Source organism: Oncorhynchus clarkii, chromosome 18 (genome assembly GCF_045791955.1).
Source record: "Oncorhynchus clarkii lewisi isolate Uvic-CL-2024 chromosome 18, UVic_Ocla_1.0, whole genome shotgun sequence".
Taxonomy (NCBI): domain Eukaryota; kingdom Metazoa; phylum Chordata; class Actinopteri; order Salmoniformes; family Salmonidae; genus Oncorhynchus; species Oncorhynchus clarkii.
This window is the reverse complement of record NC_092164.1, coordinates 26,463,910-26,488,472: the sequence shown is the minus strand read 5'-3', so window position 1 is coordinate 26,488,472 and position 24,563 is coordinate 26,463,910. Positions and strand designations below refer to the sequence as shown.

Below are 24,563 nucleotides of genomic sequence, written 5' to 3'. Positions count from 1 at the left end.
TCATTTAACAAAAAAATCAGTTTAGAATACGTCTGGACCAGATCTTGCCCTGCAAGTCAGCAATTTTTTTTGACTTATCTGGCAGTAAACATGCATTTTTGGTTGTAGGCCCTTCTAATATAATTTACTTGTGGTGTACAGTTTAATATTTTAAACTAAAGGCAGGTTTATAGCCTGTTTGACCAGGAAGCTTACAATTCAAATAGGCTACGGAAGGATGGAGTCTCCTGCATTCCCACTTCCTTTCCAACAATTGCGATTTAAGAGAACATGTCGGCCTACCGTCCGGAGAGTTAATTAAAGATTCATAATTGAAGAGAGAAGTTCTCCTGATGTTTCTTATACCATGCCTTACACAATCAATAAATTGGCAGCCTTTCAACATAAGGCTACAATATTTTCTGTCTATAGGCATAGGCTATCAGTGTAATACACAAGCACACACACGCTCACAACATGAGCAGATTAACTTGGTCAAAATGTTTCTTTATTAAAAGACTATCAGAAATAATGTGTCGGTAACTCTTCATTATAGTTTAACCTATTTTGAGCGAAAGCGCTGAAGCTAGGGTACGCTGACAAATAGCTTATCACTCGAGTCAATTAATATTAGTTAGCAAACTTAAAGAAAATAAAATAACAAAATAGCCAACTAAATAGGAGAGCCCACATTTTTTAAATGTTTATCGCTCAGGTCTTAAAAATATGGGTAACCCCTTTTTCCTCTGTATCCATAATGTGCATAAATGAGGTTTTTACTCCCTGTACTCACTTTCATTCAGCTTCACATCAGCAAAAAACAACTCCATGTTTCAGAAACTCACTCCATATAGCCTTTGGGGCGGCAGGTAGCCTAGTGGTGTTGGGCCAGTAACCGAAAGGTTGCTTGCTCGAATCCCCGAGCTGACAAGGTAAAAATCTGTTGTTCTGCCCCTGAGCAAGGCAGTTAACCCACTGTTCCCCGGGTGCCGCAGACGTGGATGCCGATTAAGGTAGCACCCCGCAGCCTTGATTCAGAGGGGTTGGGTTAAACGTGGAAGACACCTTTTAGTTGAAGGCATTCAACCCTTTCCCTATAAGGCTAATCACTATTTTCCACTGCGTCCTTCTCCTCTCCCACAACAGTAGCCTATTTTTCCCGCAGTGGCTCGTTTTCATGAAGCGAAAATGCAGTTGACACCAAATTATATTCTGACATATTTGGTTTGATGAAAGGGGACCCACTAACAATCATTTAAGATAATAAAACTTAAATGTATGAAATGTGCATTTGTTGTTTAGGAACTAAACTCTTCAAATATAATTTAGGATCCGGTCAGTATTTCACATATTTTCACACAGGGATCTGAGGTTGAACTACAACATTCTGGATCCAGGGTCGGATCAAGGGTAATCGGGTCGGGTAGATCCGTGAAGACCTCTAGCACAGAGTAGTAGCTATGTCTCCAGCATCGTTTGACCTAAGTCCAACACAAATCAATATTATAAACAGTTAACAAATCAATAACTTAGACAACGTTCCCCCCAAAATTCGACCTTCTATGAAAATCCATATTCTAAACATTCCAAAAACAAATCAACCTGCCTACAAGCTAATTCTTTCTGTGCAAAGCAGGCTGATCTCCAGCGCACACAGCATCCTTTGTTAGCTTTAGGAACAGGAAGGAGAACAGTGGAGTGACTACAGTACATCAGGCTCTCCTTTGAGTGTGTCTTACACAGGCCAGTCGCCCGGCCCCTAGGGATGCCCTATCAGATGCCTCCTGGCAGCCCGTTGTAATGGGAGCCTTAGAGTCTGAGTCCCAAATGGCACCCTATTCCCTATATAGTGCACTACTTTCGACCAAAGCCCAATAGGCCTTGGTCAACAGTAGTGCACTATAAAGGGAACAGGTTGCCGTTTGGTTCTCAGACTTAGAGAGAGCAGAGATCCAGGCAGGGTGGAGGTGACTACCTGTAATTAGATGGTGAAATGTCTACTCTCTAATATGTGTACCCCAGAGAGCTGGGGCTTGGGTGGAGGGTTAGAGGAAGGTTACGGTAGAAGAGTAGAGAGTAGGAAGGAGTGGATTGTGTACACACACGCATACGTGCATATGTATGTACACACACTAGAATGGCAAAAGTATGGAAATTATGATGATGATATATGATTACAACAGTGAATCCCACAAAGTTACCGCAGTGCAGACTGATTGTTCATTCTCTGTGCCATGCCTATAAGGGGGTGAGGGCTGTTTAGGCCATTAGTATGCCTACAGGCTATGGCTCGGCTGTTTGTAGTCTAGCCCAATTATTTTCAAAGACATTTCGAAGTAAGTATTTTGGATATTTTTGTATTTGAAGTAAGTCGTATTGGAATGCATTTGGAAATACACTTTGAAAGTATTGGCATATATTTGTCTGTGCATTTTTAAATACAAATATTTAAATACTCCATGAATTTGAACCCAGGTCTGTTTGGTCATAGGGGTATTTTAAGTAACGTATTTGGAAACAAGTATTTCAAAATAGTTTAAAATAGTAGGCTATATATAGGAAATCATTTAAAAAATAATAATTTGGCCACATTTGAAAAATACTCAAATACACAGACAATAAGTATTTCAAATACAAATACACATGTACTTGAACCGGAGCGGAACTTTCTCTAGGGACGAGGGGTCATGTCCGCAGGTCTGCTGTCGGTATGTGAGGACTGGAATGAGGTGTTTGCTATAGCAACACTATAGCTTACACTCGCTTAACTGGTTTGGTTTATTAATGACTGGAGGGTCACTCATACCTTCTGTGCTGTTTTTCTGAGAACTCCAGTCAGTTGAAACATGTAAAGCGTTGGTTGAGGATGGTCATCACAAAAAAGGCATTCGCTATGTATATGTGAAGATATCATACAGCTAGGCCTATTTTCTCAAGATGGATACGGTTTTTGATACATCTTCATTTTTGATTAGCGTAACTATTTTCTTACGACAAATGTTTGTGATAAATGTGTGTGCATGCTTTCTAGTTGGTCTTGATCTATAGTCTTGGATGGATTCAGTTATTTCTTGTCAATGATCTACACAAAATACTCTATATAGTCAAAGATGAAGAAAAATAAAACATTGCTATATCTTGATAAAATAAGTATTTACCCCCTTGAGCCAATGCATGTTAGAAACACCTTTAGTCTTTTGGGGTACGTGTCTAAGACTGTGGATTGTGCAACATTTGCCCATTATTTTTTAATCAAAATTCTTCAAGCTCTATCAAGTTGGTTGTCTTGCCATAGATTTTCAAGCAGATTTAAGTCAAAACTGTAAAATCGGCCACTCAGGATCATTCACTAGAAAAAACTGAAAAGCAAAGGAGGGGAGGAAAGGAGGAAAGAAAAGGGAGATATCATAGGAGGAAAGGGATCTAGGAAAGAAAATGAGGAAAGGGATCTAGGAAAGGACAGTCATCTCCTGCATAGACTGAGGGTGTCCTAATATGGACACTATAGCCACATTTGTGGATTGTACAACATAAAACCAGTAGAAAGAGAGTCTGAAAATTCTGTAAACAACAAATACAGATCCACAAGCAAATTTGAACGTGTAATTGCACATCCAATAGTTGTAAATTGTCCTGCTGAAAGGTGAATTCATCTCCCAGTGTCTGGAGTTTGCCTGTGCTTAGCTCCATTCAGTTTATTTTAATCATTACAAGCATACCCATAACATGATGCAGCCACCACTATGCTGGAAAATATGGAGAGTGGTACTCAGTAATGTGTTGTATTGTATTGGCCCCAAACATAACACTTTATATTCAGGATAAAAAGTGATTTGCTTGCCATTTTTTTACAGTACTACTTTAGTGCCTTGTTGCAAACAGGATGTATGTTTTGGAATATTTGTATACAGTACATGCTTCCTTCTTTTACTATGTCAATTAGGGTAGTATTGTGGAGTAACTACAATGTTGTTGATCCATCCTCAGTTTTCTCCCATCACAGCCATTAAACTCTGTAAATGTTTTAAAGTCACCATTGGCGTAATGGTGAAATCCCTGAGTAGTTTCCTTCCTCTCCGGCAACTGAGTTAGGAAGGACACCTGTATCTTTGTAGTGACTGGGTGCATTGACACACCCTCCAATTGCCAAGAGTGTGCAAAACTGTCATCCAGGCAAAGGGTGGCTACTTTGAAGAATCTAAAATATATCACTTTTCTGGTAACTCCATTATTCTATATGTGTTAGTGTTGATGTCTTTACTATTATTCTACAAACGTAGAAAACAGTAAAAATAAAGAAAAACCCTTGAATGAGTAGGTGTGTCCAAACTTCTGACTGGTACTGTATATTTACCAAATTAAGAGTCTAATCTCACTCCATAAAAGGTTCTTAAAGAACATTATTCCAGTTCAGTGTGTTTCTGGAATGAGGACACGCTGGTTTATTGTAAGTAACTCATACCTTCTGTGTTGTTCAGAGAAATCCTCTCAGAATGTGTGTTTGTGTGAGAGTGTCTACGCTAGTGTGCAAATGCGAGTATGTGTGTGCGCGCAAGCACTTGTGTGCCTCCCACCTGTAAATGAAAACTGAGGGACATTGACCCGAGGACCAAGATAATGAAGACAACATGATGTCAGGCTGACTTTGGTGAGGAAGCTGATTCACTGCCTTCCTTAGCCTTTATGGGGAGTAGTATTAGGGAAATAATCAAACCAGTACATCAGCTTGGGGCAGATGATCAAAACGAGAGAGGATAGCCTTTTATTACATTGTAAATCACCTGGAAAAGTATGTGTGTGTGAATGTTTCTGGAGTTGGGTTAAATGCGGAAGACACATTTCAGTTGAATGCATTCAGTTGTAGAACTGACTAGGTATCCCTCTTTCCCTTTCTGAGGTTTTGTATTGTTTGACAAGACTGCGTTAGCCCATTGAGCTAAGCTGAAGAGGCCCTCGTGTTATGCAGGGCTCACCAGCATGTGTTGGGATACTGGAGCAGATTATTCTGGCAGTGGAGAGAACCTACCAAGTGTGAATACAACCCATGTACTCTCACAGGGGCAATATGACCTTACGCTAAATCATTTGTAATGGGTTATGAGCTTCATTGAATCCAATTAAAATAGAACCGCAAAGGAGCACTTCTTTGGTTTATAGTTCATCCATGAGTTGCTCTTTGATCATGGGATGAAATACTATAGAACAAAAATAAGTTGATGCTGGATAGTAAACAATGTAAAATATTTGATTGGAAGTTTGTTTGCACAAAGGCTTTTCCGGCATTGTTCACTATCCAGCATTTTTTTGTTCAATAAAATATAACTGCATTCAGTTGTAGAGAATCACGGCCCTTGGAATCTCCAGATACCGTATCTTGGTACGTTTGTAAGTCTGTTCCTGATTCATCAGTCGTGTGTTCTTTTTATTTAACTAGGCAAGTCAGTTAAGAAGGAATTCTTGTTTTACAATGACGGCCTACATCGGCCAAACCCGGACGACGCTGGGCCAATTGTGCGCCGCCCTATGGGACTCCCAATCACGGCCGGTGGTGATACAGCCTGGATGTAGCCTATATTTCAGTGAGTTTTTCTGTACAGCTAGAAGAATATGTGTGGGTTTGTTTGTAAGCCTGAGTATTTGTATGTGTGCGAGTGCTCACGCTAGTGTATGCGCCCTAGCGTGTCTGTGAGTGGCTCAGTGAGGAAAAACATGTCAGGGTTACATTGATGGATCTTTGTGCACTGGGAGGACTGTGGGCGCTGTCTGTCAGCCAACATTAGCATTTCAAACACCAGTGTCATCCTCCCCTGATCTAAGGCCAGGGGGACCGGTGTTTCTTTTTTATATCTCTCCCTCCCTCTCTCTCTGTCTGTGTCTAACTTTCTCTCTCCATCTCCATGTTCACACCCTCCCGTCGTCTCTCCTTCCCTAACTCTCCATCTTTCTCTCTTCCTCTCTTTTTCTCACCCACCCTCTCGCTGTCTATATTCTCACCGCACTTTCTATTCTGAATAAAAATATAAACGCAACATGTAAAGTATTGGTCGCATGATTCATGAGCTGAAATAAAAGATCACAGAAATGTTCCATATGCACAAAGCATATTTCTCTAAAATTTTGTGCACAAAATTGTTTCAAACTGTTAATGAGTATTTCTCATTTGCCAAATTAATCCATCCATCTGACAGGTGTGGCACGTCGTTTTAGAGAATCAGCAGACCACGTGTAATCACGCCAGCCCAGGACCTCCAAAACTCACACAGCCTCAACCGCCTAATCTCACAACAACAAGACTCAAACAACTGCTGTTTCAGAGTGCGCAGAGCCGCAACCAACAGTCACCCTTCATTCTGCCTCGGTGAGTGTGCTCGGCTCAAGCCGGGTTGCCGTGGCAACGGCTCCTTGTGAGGCCTGCTTTTTGGCTGCTCGGTTATCACCTTCCCTCTCCCACTTCAAACATGTCTGTGACTGTTCGAGATTACCTGGTAGATTCAACCAGTTTGCATTGCAGCTCTTGGACACTGTTGTTGGGGTTGTTTAGGGCTATTAACCTGAGGGTTGCTGGTTCACATCCCATGGCTGACCTGGACAATGTAAAAGGAAGTGAGCCAGCAGCCAAAGGCATCAGTATTCCACGTGCTACCTACTGCCATTGTGCACTTGAGGAGTAAGATATTTAAGTGATAATGCCAGAGAAGCCAGTGTTGAGGATATATTGGCACGAGTGTTGTTAGGCCCAAGTTAAAGTCGAGGGCCGGTTAACCGTGCCAATATATTTAAAACAAATTCATTAAAAATGAAAAGCTGAAATGTTTTGAGTCAATAAGTATTCAACCCTTTGTTATGGCAAGCCTAAATAATTTCAGGGGTAAACATTTGCTTAACAAGTCACATAATAAGTTGCATGGACTCACTGTGTGCAATAATAGTGTTTAACATGGTTTTTGAATGACTACCTCCTCTCTGTACCCCACACATACAAACACAGATTCAACCACAAAGACCAGGGCTGTTTTCCAATGCCTCACAAAGGGCACCTGTTGGTAGATACGTAAAAAAAAATAGCAGACATTGAATCCCTTTCAGCATGATGAAGATATTAATTACACTTTGGATGGTGTATTAATATACCCAGTCACTACAAAGATACAGATCCTTTAAAACAGTAACAGAGTTTAATGGCTGTGATAGGAGAAAAGTGATGTTGATCCATCCTCAGTTTAGCTACTACACAATACTAACTTAACAGAGTGAAAAAAGTAAGTCTATACATTTCAAAACATGCATCCTGTTGGCAACAAGGCACTAAAGTAATACTGCAAAGAATGTGGCAAAGCAATTCACTTTTTGTCCTGAATACAAAGTGTTAACTTCGGTGCAAATTCAATACAACACATTACGGAGTACCACTCTCTATATTTTCAAGCATAGTGGTGGCTATATCATGTTATGGGCATGCTTGTAATTGTTAAGCACTGGGTGGGGTGGTTTTCAGGATAAAAAATAAACGGAATTGAGCTAAGCACGGGTAAAATCCTAAAAGAAATCCTGGTTCAGTCTGCTTTCTAGCAGACACTGGGAGATTAATTCAATTTTCAGCAGGACAATTTCATTTCGTTTGACCTATTGACATTTCTTTGTATATATATCCATAAAATTATGCCGATTCATGATTTCATGAAGCGGTATGTCTTGTTCTTTCACGTTAATTCTCAATGGGACAGTGGAGATTGACTTTCAATATTGAAACCATGTTGCAAAGGTCGGAGACAGACAGCAAGGTTTATACAAATATCTGCTGTTGAAAACCAAAGGCTAGTCGAAAAGGAAGGGGAGATGATGTCAAGATGTTTTTTTTTACAGTAGAGATCAAGTTTATAAATTCTCTGGTTGGGCTGATGAGACAGTGGATTGGTCAGTGAGATGGAACAGTAAATAGGCATTTCAACATCATAGCCTTGGCAGGAGTTAACTTGTGGAATAGACACCGGCTAGAACACGGTTTTAACCAATTAGCATTGACGATTAGAACCACCCCGTTGTATAATGTAGTACACCCCCGTCTCAAATGACACCTACAGCTGAAGTCGGAAGTTTACATACACTTAGGTTGAAATCATTAAAACCCATTTTTCAACCACTCCACCAATTTCTTGTTAACAAACTATGGTTTTGGCAAGTCGGTTAGGACATCTACTTGTGCATGACACAAGTCATTCTTTCAAAAATTGTTTACAGACAGATTATTTCACTTATAATTCACTGTATCACAATTCCAGTGGGTCAGAAGTTTACGTACACTAAGTTGACTGTGCCTTTAAACAGCTTGGAAAATTCCAGAAAATTATGTCATGGCTTTAGAAGCTTCTGATAGGCTAATTGACATCGTTTGAGAATCAATTGGAGGTGTACCTGTGGATGTATTTCAAGGCCTACCTTCAAACTCAGTGCCTCTTTGCTTGACATCATGGGAAAATCAAAATAAATCAGCCAAGCCCTCAGAAAAAACATTGTAGACCTCCACGAGTCTGGTTCATCCTTGGAAGCAATTTACAAATGCCTGAAGGTACCACATTCATCTGTACAAACAATAGCACTGTCAATAACCTTTTTTTTCCTGTAGCAAATGTAATACATTTCTCAGCGTAAGGAATCAGTGATATTTAATAAAAAGTTGGTGCTGTCTCATATCCATATCTCTCTGCTCTCACTCTCGTTGTCTCTGTCTCTCTCTTTCTAACTCTATTGTCGCGCCTGTCCTTCCCCTTATGTTTGCAGTTTCGGTGGTAGAGTTCTACTCGGTCACAATGTTTACAGGGATCCTTACACTCCCGGGCGAGATGTCCTGTCTTATCGCAATTGAAACACTTTCTATCGTCTGACCCTGTCCATTTTTTCCCTTGTCTCTTGGGTCTCTTCCCCTTTAAAGCCTCCTTTATGTTTATCTACAATTACCACAATAGTTACTATTAGATACTCTGCTCCTTTCTGTTCTTTTCCTCTTCTGAGTCTGGTTGTGGACGCCTGACCTTTTTCTCTCTGTTCTTGCCTTTGTCCCCTGTCCTTATTCTTTATACAGTCTCTGTGATTGTGGCCCACCTTATCGCAGTGCATGCATGGTTCCTCACACTCCTTGGCCAAATGTCCTGGCTTGCTACAGTTGTAACATTTAGGTCCCTCTCTGTCTTCTCTCTTCAAAGTTCTTTGTCTTTTCTCACCTCCACCCTTCTCGGCTATCTCTCCTAGAGTGGCCATTAGATACTCTTGGCTAGTTACTTCTTCTTTCTTAGTTACTTCCTTTTTCTTTGCTCCCTCCGTTCTCTTTTTAGCTTCAGCTAGCCGCACCCTGGCTGTGTCTAATCCTTCTACCTGCTGTTTTCCCTCATTATCCCTGCAATTCTTATGCATTTGTATGATCATGGCTTCTAACTGATCTGTGTCTAAACATCCAGTGAACCCGTACCCCTTTCTCCATTTTGGGCCATAATATACATTTCAACACTAAAATAGATATTTTCTATTTAAACTTTCTCTACATTAGATTATATGGACGGTATACCCGATACAAATCAATACTGTTAGTTTTAAGAATCAACCCTTTCCCACTATTTTGACTAATGCACTAGAGGAATTTAATTCAGTCCATTAAAGTACATTTTAAGCACTTTTTTTTATTTTATTTTTAAATTTTTTTACATGAGACATCCTGCCAAAATGTCTAACTGAACCATGGCAGCAATCTTTTGCAGCTTTGGGCACAATTTAGTGATCTTGTATGTATTTTTATATGTACAATCCTGTAGGATTGGCTTTAGAAATACAATGACACACACACTTTTTTTACTTTGGTATTTTGAACTTTTTAGTTTTTAAACTTAACTTCTCTAGGGTAGGGGGCAGCATTGGGAATTTTGGATGAAAAGCATGCCCAAATTAAACTGCCTAGAATATGCATATAATTAGTACATTTGGATAAAAACCACTCTGAAGTTTCTAAAACCGTTTGAATGATGTCTGTGAGTATAACATAACTCATATGGCAGGCAAAAACCTGAGAAGAAATCCAACCAGGAAGTGGGAAATCTGAGGTTTGTAGTTTTTCAACTCTTGGCCTATCGAAAACACAGTGTCTATGGGGTCATATTGCACTTCCTAAAGCTTCCACTAGATGTCAACAGTCTTTAGAACTTTGTTTGATGCTTCTACTGTGAAGTGGGGGCAAATGAGAGGGGAATGAGTTCCATTGCAATTCTACAGACAACGGAATTCTCCGGTTGGAACATTATTGAAGATTTATGTTAAACATCCTAAAGATTGATTCTATACTTCGTTTGACATGTTTCTACGGACTGTAACGGAACTTTTTGGACTTTTCTTCTGTACTTTCCGCTGGACTTGCATGAGTTTGGATTGTGTACTGAAAGCGCGAACAACAGGTATTTGGACATAAATGATGGACATTCGAACATATCGAACAAAACAAACATTTATTGTGGAACTGAGATACCTGGGAGTGCATACTGATGAAGATCATCAAAGGTAAGTGAATATTTATAATGCTATTTCTGACTTCTGTTGACTACACAACATGGCGGATATCTGTATGGCTTGTTTTGGTCTCTGAGTGCCGTACTCAGATTATTGCATGGTGTGCTTTTTCCGTAAAGTAAAAAAAAAAATCTGACACAGCGGTTGCATTAAGGAGAAGTGGATCTAAAATTCCATGCATAACAGTTGTATCTTTTATCAATGTTTATTATGAGTATTTCTGTAAATTGATGTGGCTCTCTGCAAAATCAACGGATGTTTTGGAACTACTGAACATAACGCGCCAATGTAAACTCAGATTTTTGGATATAAATATGAACTTTACCGAACAAAACATACATGTATTGTGTAACATGAAGTCCTATGAATGTCATCTGATGAAGATCATCAAAGGTTAATGATTCATTTGATCTATATTTCTGCTTTTTGTGACTCCTCTCTTTGGCTGGAAAAATGGCTGTGTTTTTCTGTGACTTGGCTCTGACCTAACAATCTTTTGGTTTACTTTAGTCGTAAAGCCTTTTTGAAATCGTACACTGTGGCTGGATTTACAACAAGTGTATCTTTAAAATGGTGTAAAATACAGTGGGGCAAAAAAGTATTTAGTCAGCCACCAATTGTGCAAGTACTCCCACTTAAAAAGATGAGAGAGGCCTGTAATTTTCATCATAGGTACACTTCCACTATGACAGACAAAATGAGAAAGAAAAAAAAATCCAGAAAATCACATTGTAGGATTTTTAATGAATTTATTTGCAAATTATGGTGGAAAATAAGTATTTGGTCACCTACAAACAAGCAAGATTTCTGGCTCTCTTTTTAAGTGGGAGAACTTGCACAATTGGTGGCTGACTAAATGCTTTTTTGCCCCACTGTACATGTATGTTTGCGGAATTTTAATTATGGGATTTGAATTTGGCACCCTGCATGTTCATTGGCTGTTGACGAGGTGGAACGCTACCGTCCCATGTACCCTAGAGAGGTTAACCCCCAAACTAATGAATAAAGATTACTGACCTTATCCTTGCAGCTGAGATTCAAATTTTGGTTGGATCTCGTCACCGTTTCTGTCGTGTACCAGTTCGCCATCGGCCTGTAACCCTCAGAATGGGGCCAGGTCTTTAATCTACAGATCTCTGATCTGCCCGTGCACGGTTTTCGGCACTCCCATGGGACGACAGAAACAGGTATTGAGATCCGGCTCGAAGGACCAAGTTGTCAAGAGAATTAGACATAGTCTTATAATTCTAATACATTTCACACCGTTAAATACGTTTCAGGGTGGAATTATTTAGTCATTACTTTAAACATATAAATTCCTTTATCAAGTATGCAAGTATAAACACCATGGGACCACGCAGCCATCATACTGCTCAGGAAGGTGACGCGATCTGTCTCCTGGAGATGAACCTACTTTGGTGCGAAAAGTGCAAATCAATCCCAGAACAACAGCAAAGGACCTTGTGATGATGCTGGAGGAAACAGGTACAAAAGTATCTATATCCACAGTAAAACGAGTCCCATATCGACATAACCTAAAAGGCCTCTCAGCAAGGAAGAAGCCACTGCTCCAAGACCGCCATTAAAAAGCCAGACTACGGTTTTCAACTGCACATGGGGACAAAGATCGTACTTTTTGGAGAAATGTCCTCTGGTCTGATGAAACAAAAATAGAACTGTTTGGCCATAATGACCATCGTTACGTTTGTAGGAAAAAGGGGGAGGCTTAAAAGCTGAAGAACACCATACCAACCTTGAAGCACAGGGTGGCAGAATCATGTGTGTGGGTGCTTTGCTGCAGAAGGATCTGGTGCACTTCACAAAATAGATGGCATCATGAGGTAGGAGAATTATGTGGATATATTGAAGCAACATCTCAAGATATCAGTAAGGAAGTTAAAGCTTGGCCGCAAATGGGTCTTCCAAATGGATTATGACCCCAAGCATACTTCCAAAGTTGTGGCAAAATGGCTTGTGGAAAACAAAGTAAAGGTATTGGAATGGCCATCACAAAGCCCTGACCTCAACCCTATAGAAAATTTGTGGGCAGAACTGAAAGTGTGTGCGAGCAAGGAGGCCTACAAACCTGACTCAGTTACACCAGCTCTGTAAGGAGGAATGGGACAAAATTCACCCAAGCTTGTGGAAGGCTACCCGAAAAATGTGACCCAAGTTAAACAATTTAAAGGCAATGCTACCAAATAATAATTGAGTGTATGTAAACTTCTGACCAACTGGGAATGTGATGAAATAAATAAAAGTTGAAATAAATAATTCTCTCTACTATTATTCTGACATTTCACATTCTTAAAAAAAAAGTGGTGATCCTAACTGACCTAAAACAGGTAATTTTTACTAGGATTAAATGTCAGGAATTGTGAAAAACTGAGTTTAAATGTATTTGTCTAAGGTAAACTTCAGACTTCAACTGTACGTTCATAGGGAAAAGTAGGACTGAAGGTTGATGTTATGGAAATGGCACCTTGATAACTATGATAACTCCAATACAGGAACTTAACAGCCTACCTTTACTTCATCTTCCATTGCAATTAACTACTACCAAATCATACCAGACCTTTTTTTAAATTCATTAACTCAAATCAAAACCATTGTGTAGCCTAAGTAATAAATTATACATTTTGCTCTAATTGAGATTTAATACATCGGCAACACATTTACTAGCACGAGAGCAGCGATACGCATGGAGGCACTCCAGACAGCAAGAATAGTGGATTATTCTCATTAGAGTTTGCCGGTGAAATGATCTGAAAGTTGTGCTTGAGTATGTAGACCACACAGTGACGGCAGACAGATGCCTCCTCTGCTGTGCCTAATTACATTTAAAGCCACTCATAAAGCCGATAAATCTCTCCTATATGGATACAGCAATTACCGTCCATTCTGTACCCGTTATAAATCAGACCTCCGCACACAATTGCTGCACCACAAACGGCACCCTATTCCCTACATAGCGCACTAATTTGGACCAGGGTGCCATTTGGGACGCAAACGGCTCCATTCACACACCTGCAGAGAGGGGAAGAGAGAAGCTAGCGGTGCACTTCAGCATACTGATAAGAGACAGGGAATATTCCCCTTAGTGAAGAGCTTCTGGGTTCTGTGTGACATTACATGGGAAAAACAAATGACCATCAGAGACAAAGTGATTGGAGGCAATGATGTTTGTTTGGTCCCTGAATGTTGTTAAAGTCGCAAAGGTACTTGGTACTAGATGTCTCACTACACAGGATCTCTGACCTCTTATTTTTGTACACCCACCCCTCATCATGTTCTAGCCTTGTAGGGAGCAGTAAATACCACAATCCCAAGATATGAGGGAGTTGAAAGGCTGTTTCCTGGTTTCCTTGATGAAAAGCAAATAGCCGATCAGGTCTCGTGACATCATCACAGTAGTCCCTCACAAGGCACTGCAGCCAGCCCCCGCAGATTCAGGGAGGGAAAGTGCGAGGGAGGCCTTTTCTTCTCATGTTCATTCATTACCAGACTCCTCTGAAATGGCTGTTTAATTAAAAACTGAGGTAATGAACACGACGGGGTGTCTGATTAGCTGCTAATGTTTTTCAAGGAGAAGTGATGGGAGTTTGGCACTCTGCCCTTTAAGAGAGACTAAATGGCCCACTGTGCTGTGCCGCATGCGGGTTTGAGAGGGTGTGTGGCAAGCCGCACTACATGGTTAATATAGGCCTGTTGTGTTAGACAAATAAGTGTTGGTTGTGGATGCTGGTTCTGCAAGACATGGTCATTTCTTTGTGTGGTCACAGACCTGAGTTCAAATAGCATTTGTTGTTGAATGACCTGGCGCAATGGCACCAATCGAATAGTCCCAAAAGTGCAAACCCTGCGCATCTGGTACACCAGGCTCAATCTAATACACCTTTGAGAGAAAATAAATACTATTTGAACCCAGGTCCCTTAACCGGGATGACCAGGTTGGGTTGTGGGTGGCATGACTGGTATCTCACAACTCTCATCTGCCGACTATGTGTCTGCTGATTATGATAAAAGCTAGGCGTTGTTCGCCACAGATCTGAAATTACCTCTGCTTTTTTGTTTGTAGAATCTGCTTCCGCCTGAGTTACGCTGGTTGCGTCCAAAATGGCACCCTATTCCCTTTATAATGCAGTACTTTTGGCCAGGGCCCATTTGGGATGCACACTGTGTGTTAGACCTCCGAAAGATGGCTGGCTTAAAATGTTCCAACCGGCACCTTTACAATGTTTGTCATCATCGCAGCCCTTATCAAATCTCACCAAGACATACAGAGTAGGCAGTAATCCAACAATGTGTAATGTGCCAACGAGCGAATCGCACGCAAAACGCTTGTGGCTGGTGTAGCTACAATCTCTAAACCCTTTATGTCTTAGATGAAATAATCCCTGCGACAATGCCTCTGCACAACAGAGTCTGAGTTGGAATATATTACAACTAATCAGTGAGTAGAGCTGAAATCAACTATTTATCAACATAATAATAAGAAACTCAGGAATATGGTTTCTAAAGGAATACTACTAGTCTCCATTAAATCTCCCAAAAAACTTTGCCCAAGGTTTTCAAAGTGTTCCAGTGACTTTCTTTCAAGAGTTAAGGAACTGGGTTACAATAGATTCCATACACCGGGTCCCAAGAACTTATGGTGTAGCGTGTCTGGTGCTTTCATCTTGAAAGGCATTCTGTGCAAAGCAAGGCTCAGTGGACACTGTCACTTCAGTCACTACAGTCTCCTTAAAAGCATCCACAGTGTTGTCTATTTCCCTGTGATCAAGGGATGGGACCAGTTTCCTATTGAACTCAACTGAGCAGCACTTCCTTCTCTTTGAGCTCTATTCTAGTAGTGTTGATGTCTGGGAACTAGATCACTTATCATTTGTTGTTCTAAACAAGGAGAGTCTCCAGTTGGTGACATGATATTCAAAATTCCAACTGAAGAACACTACTTTACCATATTCAGCTTCACCCTCAATGCTGATGTAGACAAAAGCATATTTTTTTGTCCACGACAAAACGTTACCACTGCTCCCAAATAACTAAGAGCTGAGCAGAGTTTGTACACAATGTAAATAACATTATAATAAATGCTATGTAGCAGACACATTTTCCCAAAGCAACAGTGAGTGCATACATACATTTTAGGTATGAGGGTGATCCGATTTCAACGTCAGACAACACCAAGACACATTAGGCACCCCCAAGAGTGAATGTTTAATTTGAACACTGCCGGAGTTTAACGCAAAACCTTGGCCATGCCAGCCACACGGGATACACAAGCTGAAGCGCCGTACCTTCCAGAAGTTGTCCACCTTGCCGTAGACCAGTGACTGGTTCTGCCGCTTGACTTCGTCAATGTGGCGGATGTCGCTGGCGTTCAGGTGTTGCTCCACCACAAAGCCCAGGAAGCTGTTGTCTGGCGTGTGGGCTGCAGGGGAAATAAACCACACAATATAACTGTCATTACACAGCTCAACTGGGATCACAATGATTATAGTACTGAAGCTAGTTAGTTCACATTCATCCATTTATATACAGGAAAAGGAAAACAAGCCACAAACACAGGCTGTCATTGTACAGTTAATGGGGAACACAATGATGATTATAGGTGGGTGATGTTAGTTCATTTTAAAAAAGCAATTCAATTGCCAGCACCATATCGCTATGAGATCTGCATAGGACAACAACTATTTTTCTCTACATTAGTTGATTTATTCATGCATATGCTGTACAGAAACGAGTGGATAGCATGACAATAGGCCTAATGATTAGGCCTATGAGTTGGCTATCTGTTGTGTTAGCGAAGTAGTCGTCTGACTCATGCCTAGAAGTGGAAAGTAAATATGAGGCTTATGTTAACCAATGAACACAGTTCCACATAGAAATGTGAAGTGGTGCGCCGGAGTCTGGCGCAGCGGTAACGCTCCCAAATCCGGACCACACGTGCCCCCATGGAGACGGGTGTTTGAGTCCCGGCTCGGCCAACTGTCTATTCCTTAAATCATTTCTGTGCCCCTCTCGCTCTCCCTCCTTATCTGTATCCACATCTGTCCCATCATAAAACAATACAATTATGTAAGGGGATCTCCAGAATAAAAGAGAAGAAAATGTAATGTGTTAATTAAATGTGAATTGATGATTTAACGTTCTATGATTAGAGCCTTAGTATTCCGTTTTTTCGTTGCGAAATGGATGGTGGTACTGTAACTATGGAAATGAGCTTGGCAACAGGTCAGAAATGGGCAACGGCACATACAGAGATTTGAAAATTAAGACAATGTAAATAATTTTTTTTAAATGGGGGCTTCCGTGACCCCCCCCAAAAAAGCCAACAGAAATCTAATTGAAATAAAACTAGGTTGGGTCCCAAAGTCCACATGGCAGTACACTTTTTGCTGGTCCTATGGGGCCTGGTCAAAAGTAGTGCACTATATAGGGGGAGGGGTGCTATTTGGGATGCTTCTCATCCTGACTCTCTGGGCTTTGCTTGTTGATGGACTTGTACCCTCTTACAGACCTACACTACATTCTCTGCTTCAAGAAAGGGGAGGGAGGGTTTTAGGCTACATGTAGCATCCTGTTCCTTCTCCACCGGGCCTGTTAAGTTGTTACATGAAGCCGTTTGTGGAAGTGATTTAATATACGCTCCTCGAGGGAGTTTACTGCTATTTTAGAGCCATTGCAGAGCGCCAGTAAATCATGTGCAGAGACGACGTGTTGGGGGAGAAATTCACGGCCGCCACGCAATGTGGTGATAATGGAGGCTGGCCTCCCTCCGAGCCGACTGAGAAGGTGGAAAAGTGGGTGAGAGAGGGAGATGCCGTCAGTTTCTACGGCCCAGGTGGGAAAGGGATGTGTTAGGACAACATGAGTTAAATCTTTCAACACAACAGAGAGCATTCCTCAAGACAAGCGGGTATGGGATGTGCACTGCATGCTCCCCCCGATTGCCATGTAGGGAAGACGGCGATGTCATCTACAAAATAGCTTCCAATACTCTACTCAGCAAACTGGATGCAGTCTATCATAGTGCCATCCGTTTTGTTACCAAAGCCCCTTATACCACCCACCACTGCGACCTGTATGCTCTAGTCGGCTGCCCCTCATTACTTAAGTCTATGATAGTAAAGCTCCGCCTTATCTCAGCTCACTGGTCACGATAACACCACCCACCCGTAGCACGCGCTCCAGCAGGTATATCTCACTGGTCATCCCCAAAGTCAACACCTCCTTTGGCCGCCTTTCCTTCCAGTTCTCTGCTCCCAGTGACTGGAACGAATTGCAAAAAAAAATAAAAATTGCTGGAGACTTACTTTAAACATCAGCTATCTGAGCAGCTAACCGATCGCTGCAGCTGTATTTGGTCCACCTGTAAATAACCCACCCAATCTACCTACCTCATCCCCATACTGTTTTTATTTACTTTCTGCTCTTTTGCACACCAGTATCTCTACCTGCACATCATCATCTGCTCATTTATCACTCCAGTGTCAATCTGCTAAATTGTAATTACTTTGCTACCATGGCCTATTTATTGCCTTCCTCCTCACGCCATTTGCACACACTGTATATAGACTTTTCCCCCCTATTGTTATTGAATGTACGCTTGTTTATCCCATGTGTAACTCTGTGTTGTTGTTTGTGTCGCACTTCTTTGCTTTATCTTGGCTAGGTTGCAGTTGTAAATATATTTTTTTATAAAAACGTAGCGTGCGTCAAATGGCCCCCTATTAAAGATGTTGTGCATTACTTTTGGCACCCTATTTCCTATATAGTGCACAACTTTTGATTAGAGGTCTGGGGGGGGGGGGGGGGGGGGGCACTAGTGCACTAAAGGGAATAGCTAAAGGGAATAGGGCATCAACCCCCCTGTAGTAAAATACCTATTCCAAAACCTTCCTTTACTGTTACATGTCATTTTTCCAAATAATAATAGCGCTGGGGAGAAGGGAGGCCTCTGTCATCACTTAGTGTATAAGTGGACGTGACAGTCTGCAGAAAAGGTTTGTGGGCCCAGCTGGACTATGCCAAGACGCCAGGCCAGTCGACTTCAATCAGCCGGCCAAAACAAGACACACACCCGGGCTCGGCACTTCATAGCAGGCAAACCATGCATAATGTAATTTGGGTAATTTTGTGGAAGTCATAAAAAGTAATTGGAAAACGTCTTGCACTCAAGCTGACTGGATACGGTCAGAAACGCAGCAGGAGACTTTGTTCCGGTTCCGTTGGCATGCATTGAAATGCGTTGCAAAATAACTGAATTAACAGATTTATTTTCCAAATAATTTGATGACCCCCGGATTAAGGGATGCCACCAAAGGTTTTCTAAAAAAAATAACTGGGGGGGGGGGGGGGGGGGGGGGGGGGGGTTCTACTAAGCTATATGGAATTGCTTTAAGAAAGTCATACCAAGTGTCATTTTGCTATTTTATTGGGAATCTTAAGACCCCCTGAAGTATAAAAAAACATTGTAATTTGGCTTTACTGCTATTAGCCCATAGAAATGCATTGAATAGCATTCACTAAATGGAACCACAGTCACCAAAAAATCTAAAGGCAGTTTGTTCAGAAGTGTCCGTCCTATATCTGAGAGATATAACAAAGATCAGGAACCACATTTTTTTGGGACATGCATTTGACCGCTTATTTGTTGCCATTAAACTATCCCCATATATACACTGAACAAAAAATGTGACATGCACCAATTTCAACGATTTTACTGATTTACAGTTCATGTACAGTCGTGGCCAAAAGTTTTGAGAATGACACAAATATGAATTTTCACAGTCTGCTGCCTCAGTTTGTATGACGATAATTTGTATATACTCCAGAACGGTAAGAAGAGTGATCAGATGAATTGAAATTACTTGCAAAGTCCCTCTTTGCCATGCAAATGAACTGAATCCCCCAAAAACGTATCCACTGCATTTCAGCCCTGCCACAAAAGGACCAGTTGACATCATGTCAGTGATTCTCTCGTTAACACAGGTGTGAGTTTTGATGAGGACAAGGCTGGAGATCATTCTGTCATGCTGATTGAGTTCGAATAACAGACTGGAAGCTTCAAACGGAGGGTGGTGCTTGGAATCATTGTTCTTCCTCTGTCAACCATGGTTACCTGCAAGGAAACACGTGCCGTCATCATTGCATGGCACAAAAGGGGCTTCACAGGCAAGGATATTGCTGCCAGTAAAATTGCACCTAAATCATCCATTATCGGATCATCAAGAACTTCAAGGAGAGCGGTTCAATTGTTGTGAAGGAGGCTTCAGGGCGCCCAAGAAAGTCCAGCAAGCGCCAGGTCCGTCTCCTAAAGTTGATTCAGCTGCGGGATCCGGGCACCACCAGTACAGAGCTTGCTCAGGAATGGCAGCAGGCAGGTGTGAGTGCATCTGCACGCACAGTGAGGCGAAGACTTTTGGAGGATGGCTTGGTGTCAAGAAGGGCAGCAAAGAAGCCACTTCTCTCCAGGAAAAACATCAGGGACAGACTGATATTCTGCAAAAGGTAAAGGGATTGGACTGCTGAGGACTGGGGTAAAGTTATTTCTCTGATGAATCCCCTTTCCGATTGTCTGGGGCATCCGGAAAAAAGCTTGTCCGGAGAAGACAAGGTGAGAGCTACTATCAGTCCTGTGTCATGCCAACAGTAAAGCATCCTGAGACCATTCATGTGTGGGTTTGCTTCTCAGCCAAGGGAGTGGGCTCCCTCACAATTTTGCCTAAGAACACAGCCAGGAATAAAAAAAATGGTACAAACACATCCTCCGAGAGCAACTTCTCCCAACCATCCAGGAACAGTTTGGTGACGAACAATGCCTTTTCCAGCATGATGGAGCACCTTGCCATAAGGAAAAAGTGATAACTAAGTGGCTCGGGGAACAAAATATTGATATTTTGGGTTCATGGCCAGGAAACTCCCCAGATCTTAATCCCATTGAGAACTTGTGGTCAATCCTCAAGAGGTGGGTGGACAAACAAAATCCCACAAATTCTGACAAATTCCAAGCATTGATTATGCAAGAATGGGCTGCCATCAGTCAGGATGTGGCCCAGAAGTTAATTGACAGCATGCCAGGATTGCAGAGGTCTTGAAAAAGAAGGGTCAACACTGCAAATATTGACTCTTTGCATCAACTTAATGTAATTGTCAATAAAAGCCTTTGACACTTATGAAATATTTGTAATTATACTTCAGAATTCCAAAGTAAAAATATCTAAAGACACTGAAGCAGCAAACTTTGAAAATTTATATTGGTGTCATTCTCAACCTTTGGCCACGACTGTATTTCAATTGACTTATTTCCTTATATTCATTAGGCCCTAATCTATGGATTTTACATGACTGGGAATACAGACTGTTGGTCACAGAGTTGGTCATAGGCTGTTGGTCATAGAGTTGATCAGGCTATTGATTGTGACCTGTGGAATGTTGTACCACGCCTCTTGAAATGGTTGTGCGAAGTTACTGGATTTTTGCAGGAAACGAAACACTGTCGTACAGATTGATCCAGAGCATCCCAAACAGGCTCAATCGGTGACATGTCTGTTGAGTATGCAGACCATGGAAGAACTGGGATATTTTCAGCTTACAGGAATTGTGTACCAGATCCTTGCGACATGATCCTGCCCACTGAAGTCGGCATTCCATTTGCAGCCTATGAATGCAGCCTGAATAATTAATTAACTTAGGTTATTTAAGAACTCATAATAGTAAAATAGGAAATCATAATGTTATTAATTAATTAATTAATTAGTGCTGCGCTTATAGCACACTATATTTTATGATCATGTTATAAATATATGTTTGTTAACAACTATCCTATCGATTAACATATGTAGCCTATAACAATGTTGGAAAAAAATTGTTTAATTTGGTTTTGTATTCAGTGCAGTATGTATTCATTCATATGATCTCATTTTAAGAAGGGATGTTCTCTACCCTGACACTTGTTTTAACTATGTTAACCAAGTTTTCAACCAAGTGTTTGAAAATCGCAAATCATAATCTCAATTCCAATATCTGGCAAAAAAAAAAGGCAATTCGATATTTTGTCCAAATCGTGCAGCCCTATAAAGCAGGTATATTAAAATGTTTATCCTCGGATAACCATAGACTATTACATATCTTAGATGTTTCATCATAAACAACAGCTTATTGGGCTGTATTATCCACAGGTGGTCGGTGGCACCTTAATTGGGGAAGACGGGTTCACAGTAATGGCTGGAACGGAATAAATGGAATGGTATCGAACACATCAATCACATAGTTTCCATGTACTCCATTCCAGCCATTATTATGAGCCGTCCTTCCCCTCAGCAGCCTCCTGTGCTAGGAACATATGGAAATTGGCTCCAATTTCATTAATATCATTAAAATACTATATACCTATCCCTCAGCAATATTTAAAAGAGAAGATCATAGATAAATTCAGCTTAATCTCAAGTTATACCTAACCAAATCATCCCTACTGCCTCTCAAGACCCCGATGGAGGACTCACTCTACTTATGGAAACCTCATTTGTTTTTCAATTTTAAATATTTGGGAGTAAATATACTATATTTCCTACCTTAGATAAAACCACTGCCAGAAACTTTAACAGAATGCTCAAATCAATCCAACCTCTACTAGATGGAATATTATACCGGTTGAATTAACTGGCAGAATATCTATTGTCTCAATGCTTCCCATGGATCCCCTTCTGGCAGGTGGGAAACATGGCTTCCGGGTGGGGCTGGAGGACGGGGACTGAGGGGGGAAATGGGTTGGGGTTATCATTGTAGGCATTTCTCCCAAAAAAATGTACGTGTAACCACCTCTCTGGATTTTTTTAAAAATACAAATAAAGTTGGCCACTAAAAAGACAGAAAGGCAGCAGCAGCAGCAGCGAATGAGGACGGCCAAGTGTTGTTACTGGAGAACATAGGACAATTAAAACTTTGTTTGAAAAGTGATTGACAATTCTATGAACATAAATAATGTATAGAAGCAAAGGGGGGACTCTATATTAATGTCCATGATTTTGGAATGAAATGTTCGACGAGCAGACCACTTTTGGTCATTTAGTGTACAGTTTAAGTCAGAAGTTTACATACACTTAGGTTGGAGTCATTAAAACTCGTTTTTCAACCACTCCACAAATGAATTAATCTTAAGCACCTTCTGATTATGAGCTGTCACTCCACACTGGTTGCCTCCATACCTTGCATAAGGGACAGAAAGAAGAAGAAAAAAAAAGAAAAGATCCTGCTTAATGAACAACCCTCACTAACTACCATAGGGTTGTCGTACACACACACACACGGCCCCACCACACGCACACTCTCAGGAAGCCAGCATGTTGTCCATTCATTAGCGTTGTCAGGGAGGGGTGTAAAGGAGATGGAATGCACAAGGCTCAGTTAAGTTATCACCAGTGTATCGAGAGAGAGAGAGACACACACTCAGAGACAGCGCGAGAGAGAAAGAAAGAGAGAGCGATCCCATTGAGGACAGAAACAGAAAGAGAGGCCCAGAGCCGCACTGGCACAAAGGATAAGGCTGAACCTGTTGTTCTTAGAGATGAGCACTCAGCACTTTGTATCCCATTCTTTCATTATCTCCCTCCATCTCTCCCTCACTCTTCGAGCTGAGAAAATGCTAAATTAATGCAAACAGCAAAGCAGGCCAGGCCCAGAGCCGCACTGGCACAAAGGATAAGGCTGAACCTGTTGTTCTTAGAGATGAGCACTCACATTATTTAGCAGGTATCTTCTGCTACGTTAGGTTAATCTACTCTAGACTAAATGCTCTCTGCTTCTGCATTTCCCCTGCTTGTTTGTTTTCATTTAGGTAAATTCAGTTCAGTGTTTTTCCTGAGGTGGAAGAGCGGATTTAAAACGAAAAGGGGAAAAGTAGCAAAGGCAAAAAAGGAAATAACCACCTGCTTGATAAGAAATTTAAGAGTGCACTGAGGCATGGTCCTTTTCTGTAGGGTTTAATGAATGTTAAATTGAAAGATGTTGAAATTGAAGGACAAATTCTAGCGTGAAATTCTATTCTGCATAAGTTTTGATAGGCCTTAACGTGAAAATATATTAAAAATACAATTGGCTGGACATACAGAGACAGCTTTTGCTGTACCAAGACAATTTCAGTTTGACATTTAGTTTCCCTATTCAGAACTTGTGGAACATTATTAAGATTATAAACACTGAAGTGAAATGACCTAAATGAAAACAAACAAGCAGGGGAAATGCAGAAGCAGAGATTTGAAGGGGCGTGCATTTAGTCTAGAGTAGATTAACCTAACGTAGCAGGCGTAAAAGACACACCTGAAACTACATCCCCTACATACTGGTCTTGACAAGAAGGAAAACAAATACTGGTCGGGGGAGGTTCTCTTCGGCACTGTTCAATCCAGTAAATGTGGAGGAGTTAAGATGGAGTGCCTCCTTGTTAATGTCCAAAAGCGGAAGTCGCGTCACAGGCTCTCTTGACATTTCCCCAGAAAACGGAACATCCGGGTTGTTGGGGACTCGGCAGAGGCTAGGAAGAGATAAACATCACTGTAATCAACTTCAGCATTTTACAGGGGGGAGTTTCCCTCTGACAACAGCCGGGATGTGTTCATTAGGGCACGCAACAAATATTTGAATTTACGCTTTGCAACGGAAAATGGAAATTAAGGTTTCTTGTTGGACAAGTCCAGGAATAGCAGTCCTTGTTTTAGTTCGTTTTCTTCTGTTTGGCACCTGGTAAACCCGACCCAGGGCTGGTCTTCCAAACACAAACAGAGAAGACTAGACTAGACGACCTTGGCTGAAGACCTCTAAATGCTCCATTGCGCTGTGCTCCTGGGCCCATATTCACCAAGCCTCTCAGAGTATGAGCACTGATCTAGGATCAGGTCCTCTGTTTCCATGAAATCTTATAAAAAAAACTGATTCTAGATCAGCAGTCCTACTCTGAAATGCTTGATGCATACAGCCCCTGATACCTGTCCTTGTGAACTCTGACAGATGAGACAGACAAAGTAGAGTTGGGA

The 24,563-nt window shown here is 41.3% G+C and overlaps 1 protein-coding gene across 1 annotated transcript in view; it reads right to left on the bottom strand.

Moving 5' to 3' along the window:
* LOC139373274 (alpha-1,6-mannosylglycoprotein 6-beta-N-acetylglucosaminyltransferase A-like) overlaps positions 1-24,563 on the bottom strand; it is a 106,014-nt gene that overhangs the window by 12,554 nt on the left and 68,897 nt on the right. Inside the window, exon 12 of the mRNA XM_071113603.1 lies at positions 15,828-15,961. Coding sequence (XP_070969704.1) covers positions 15,828-15,961 — 134 coding nt within the window. The remainder of the gene's footprint in view (positions 1-15,827; positions 15,962-24,563) is intronic.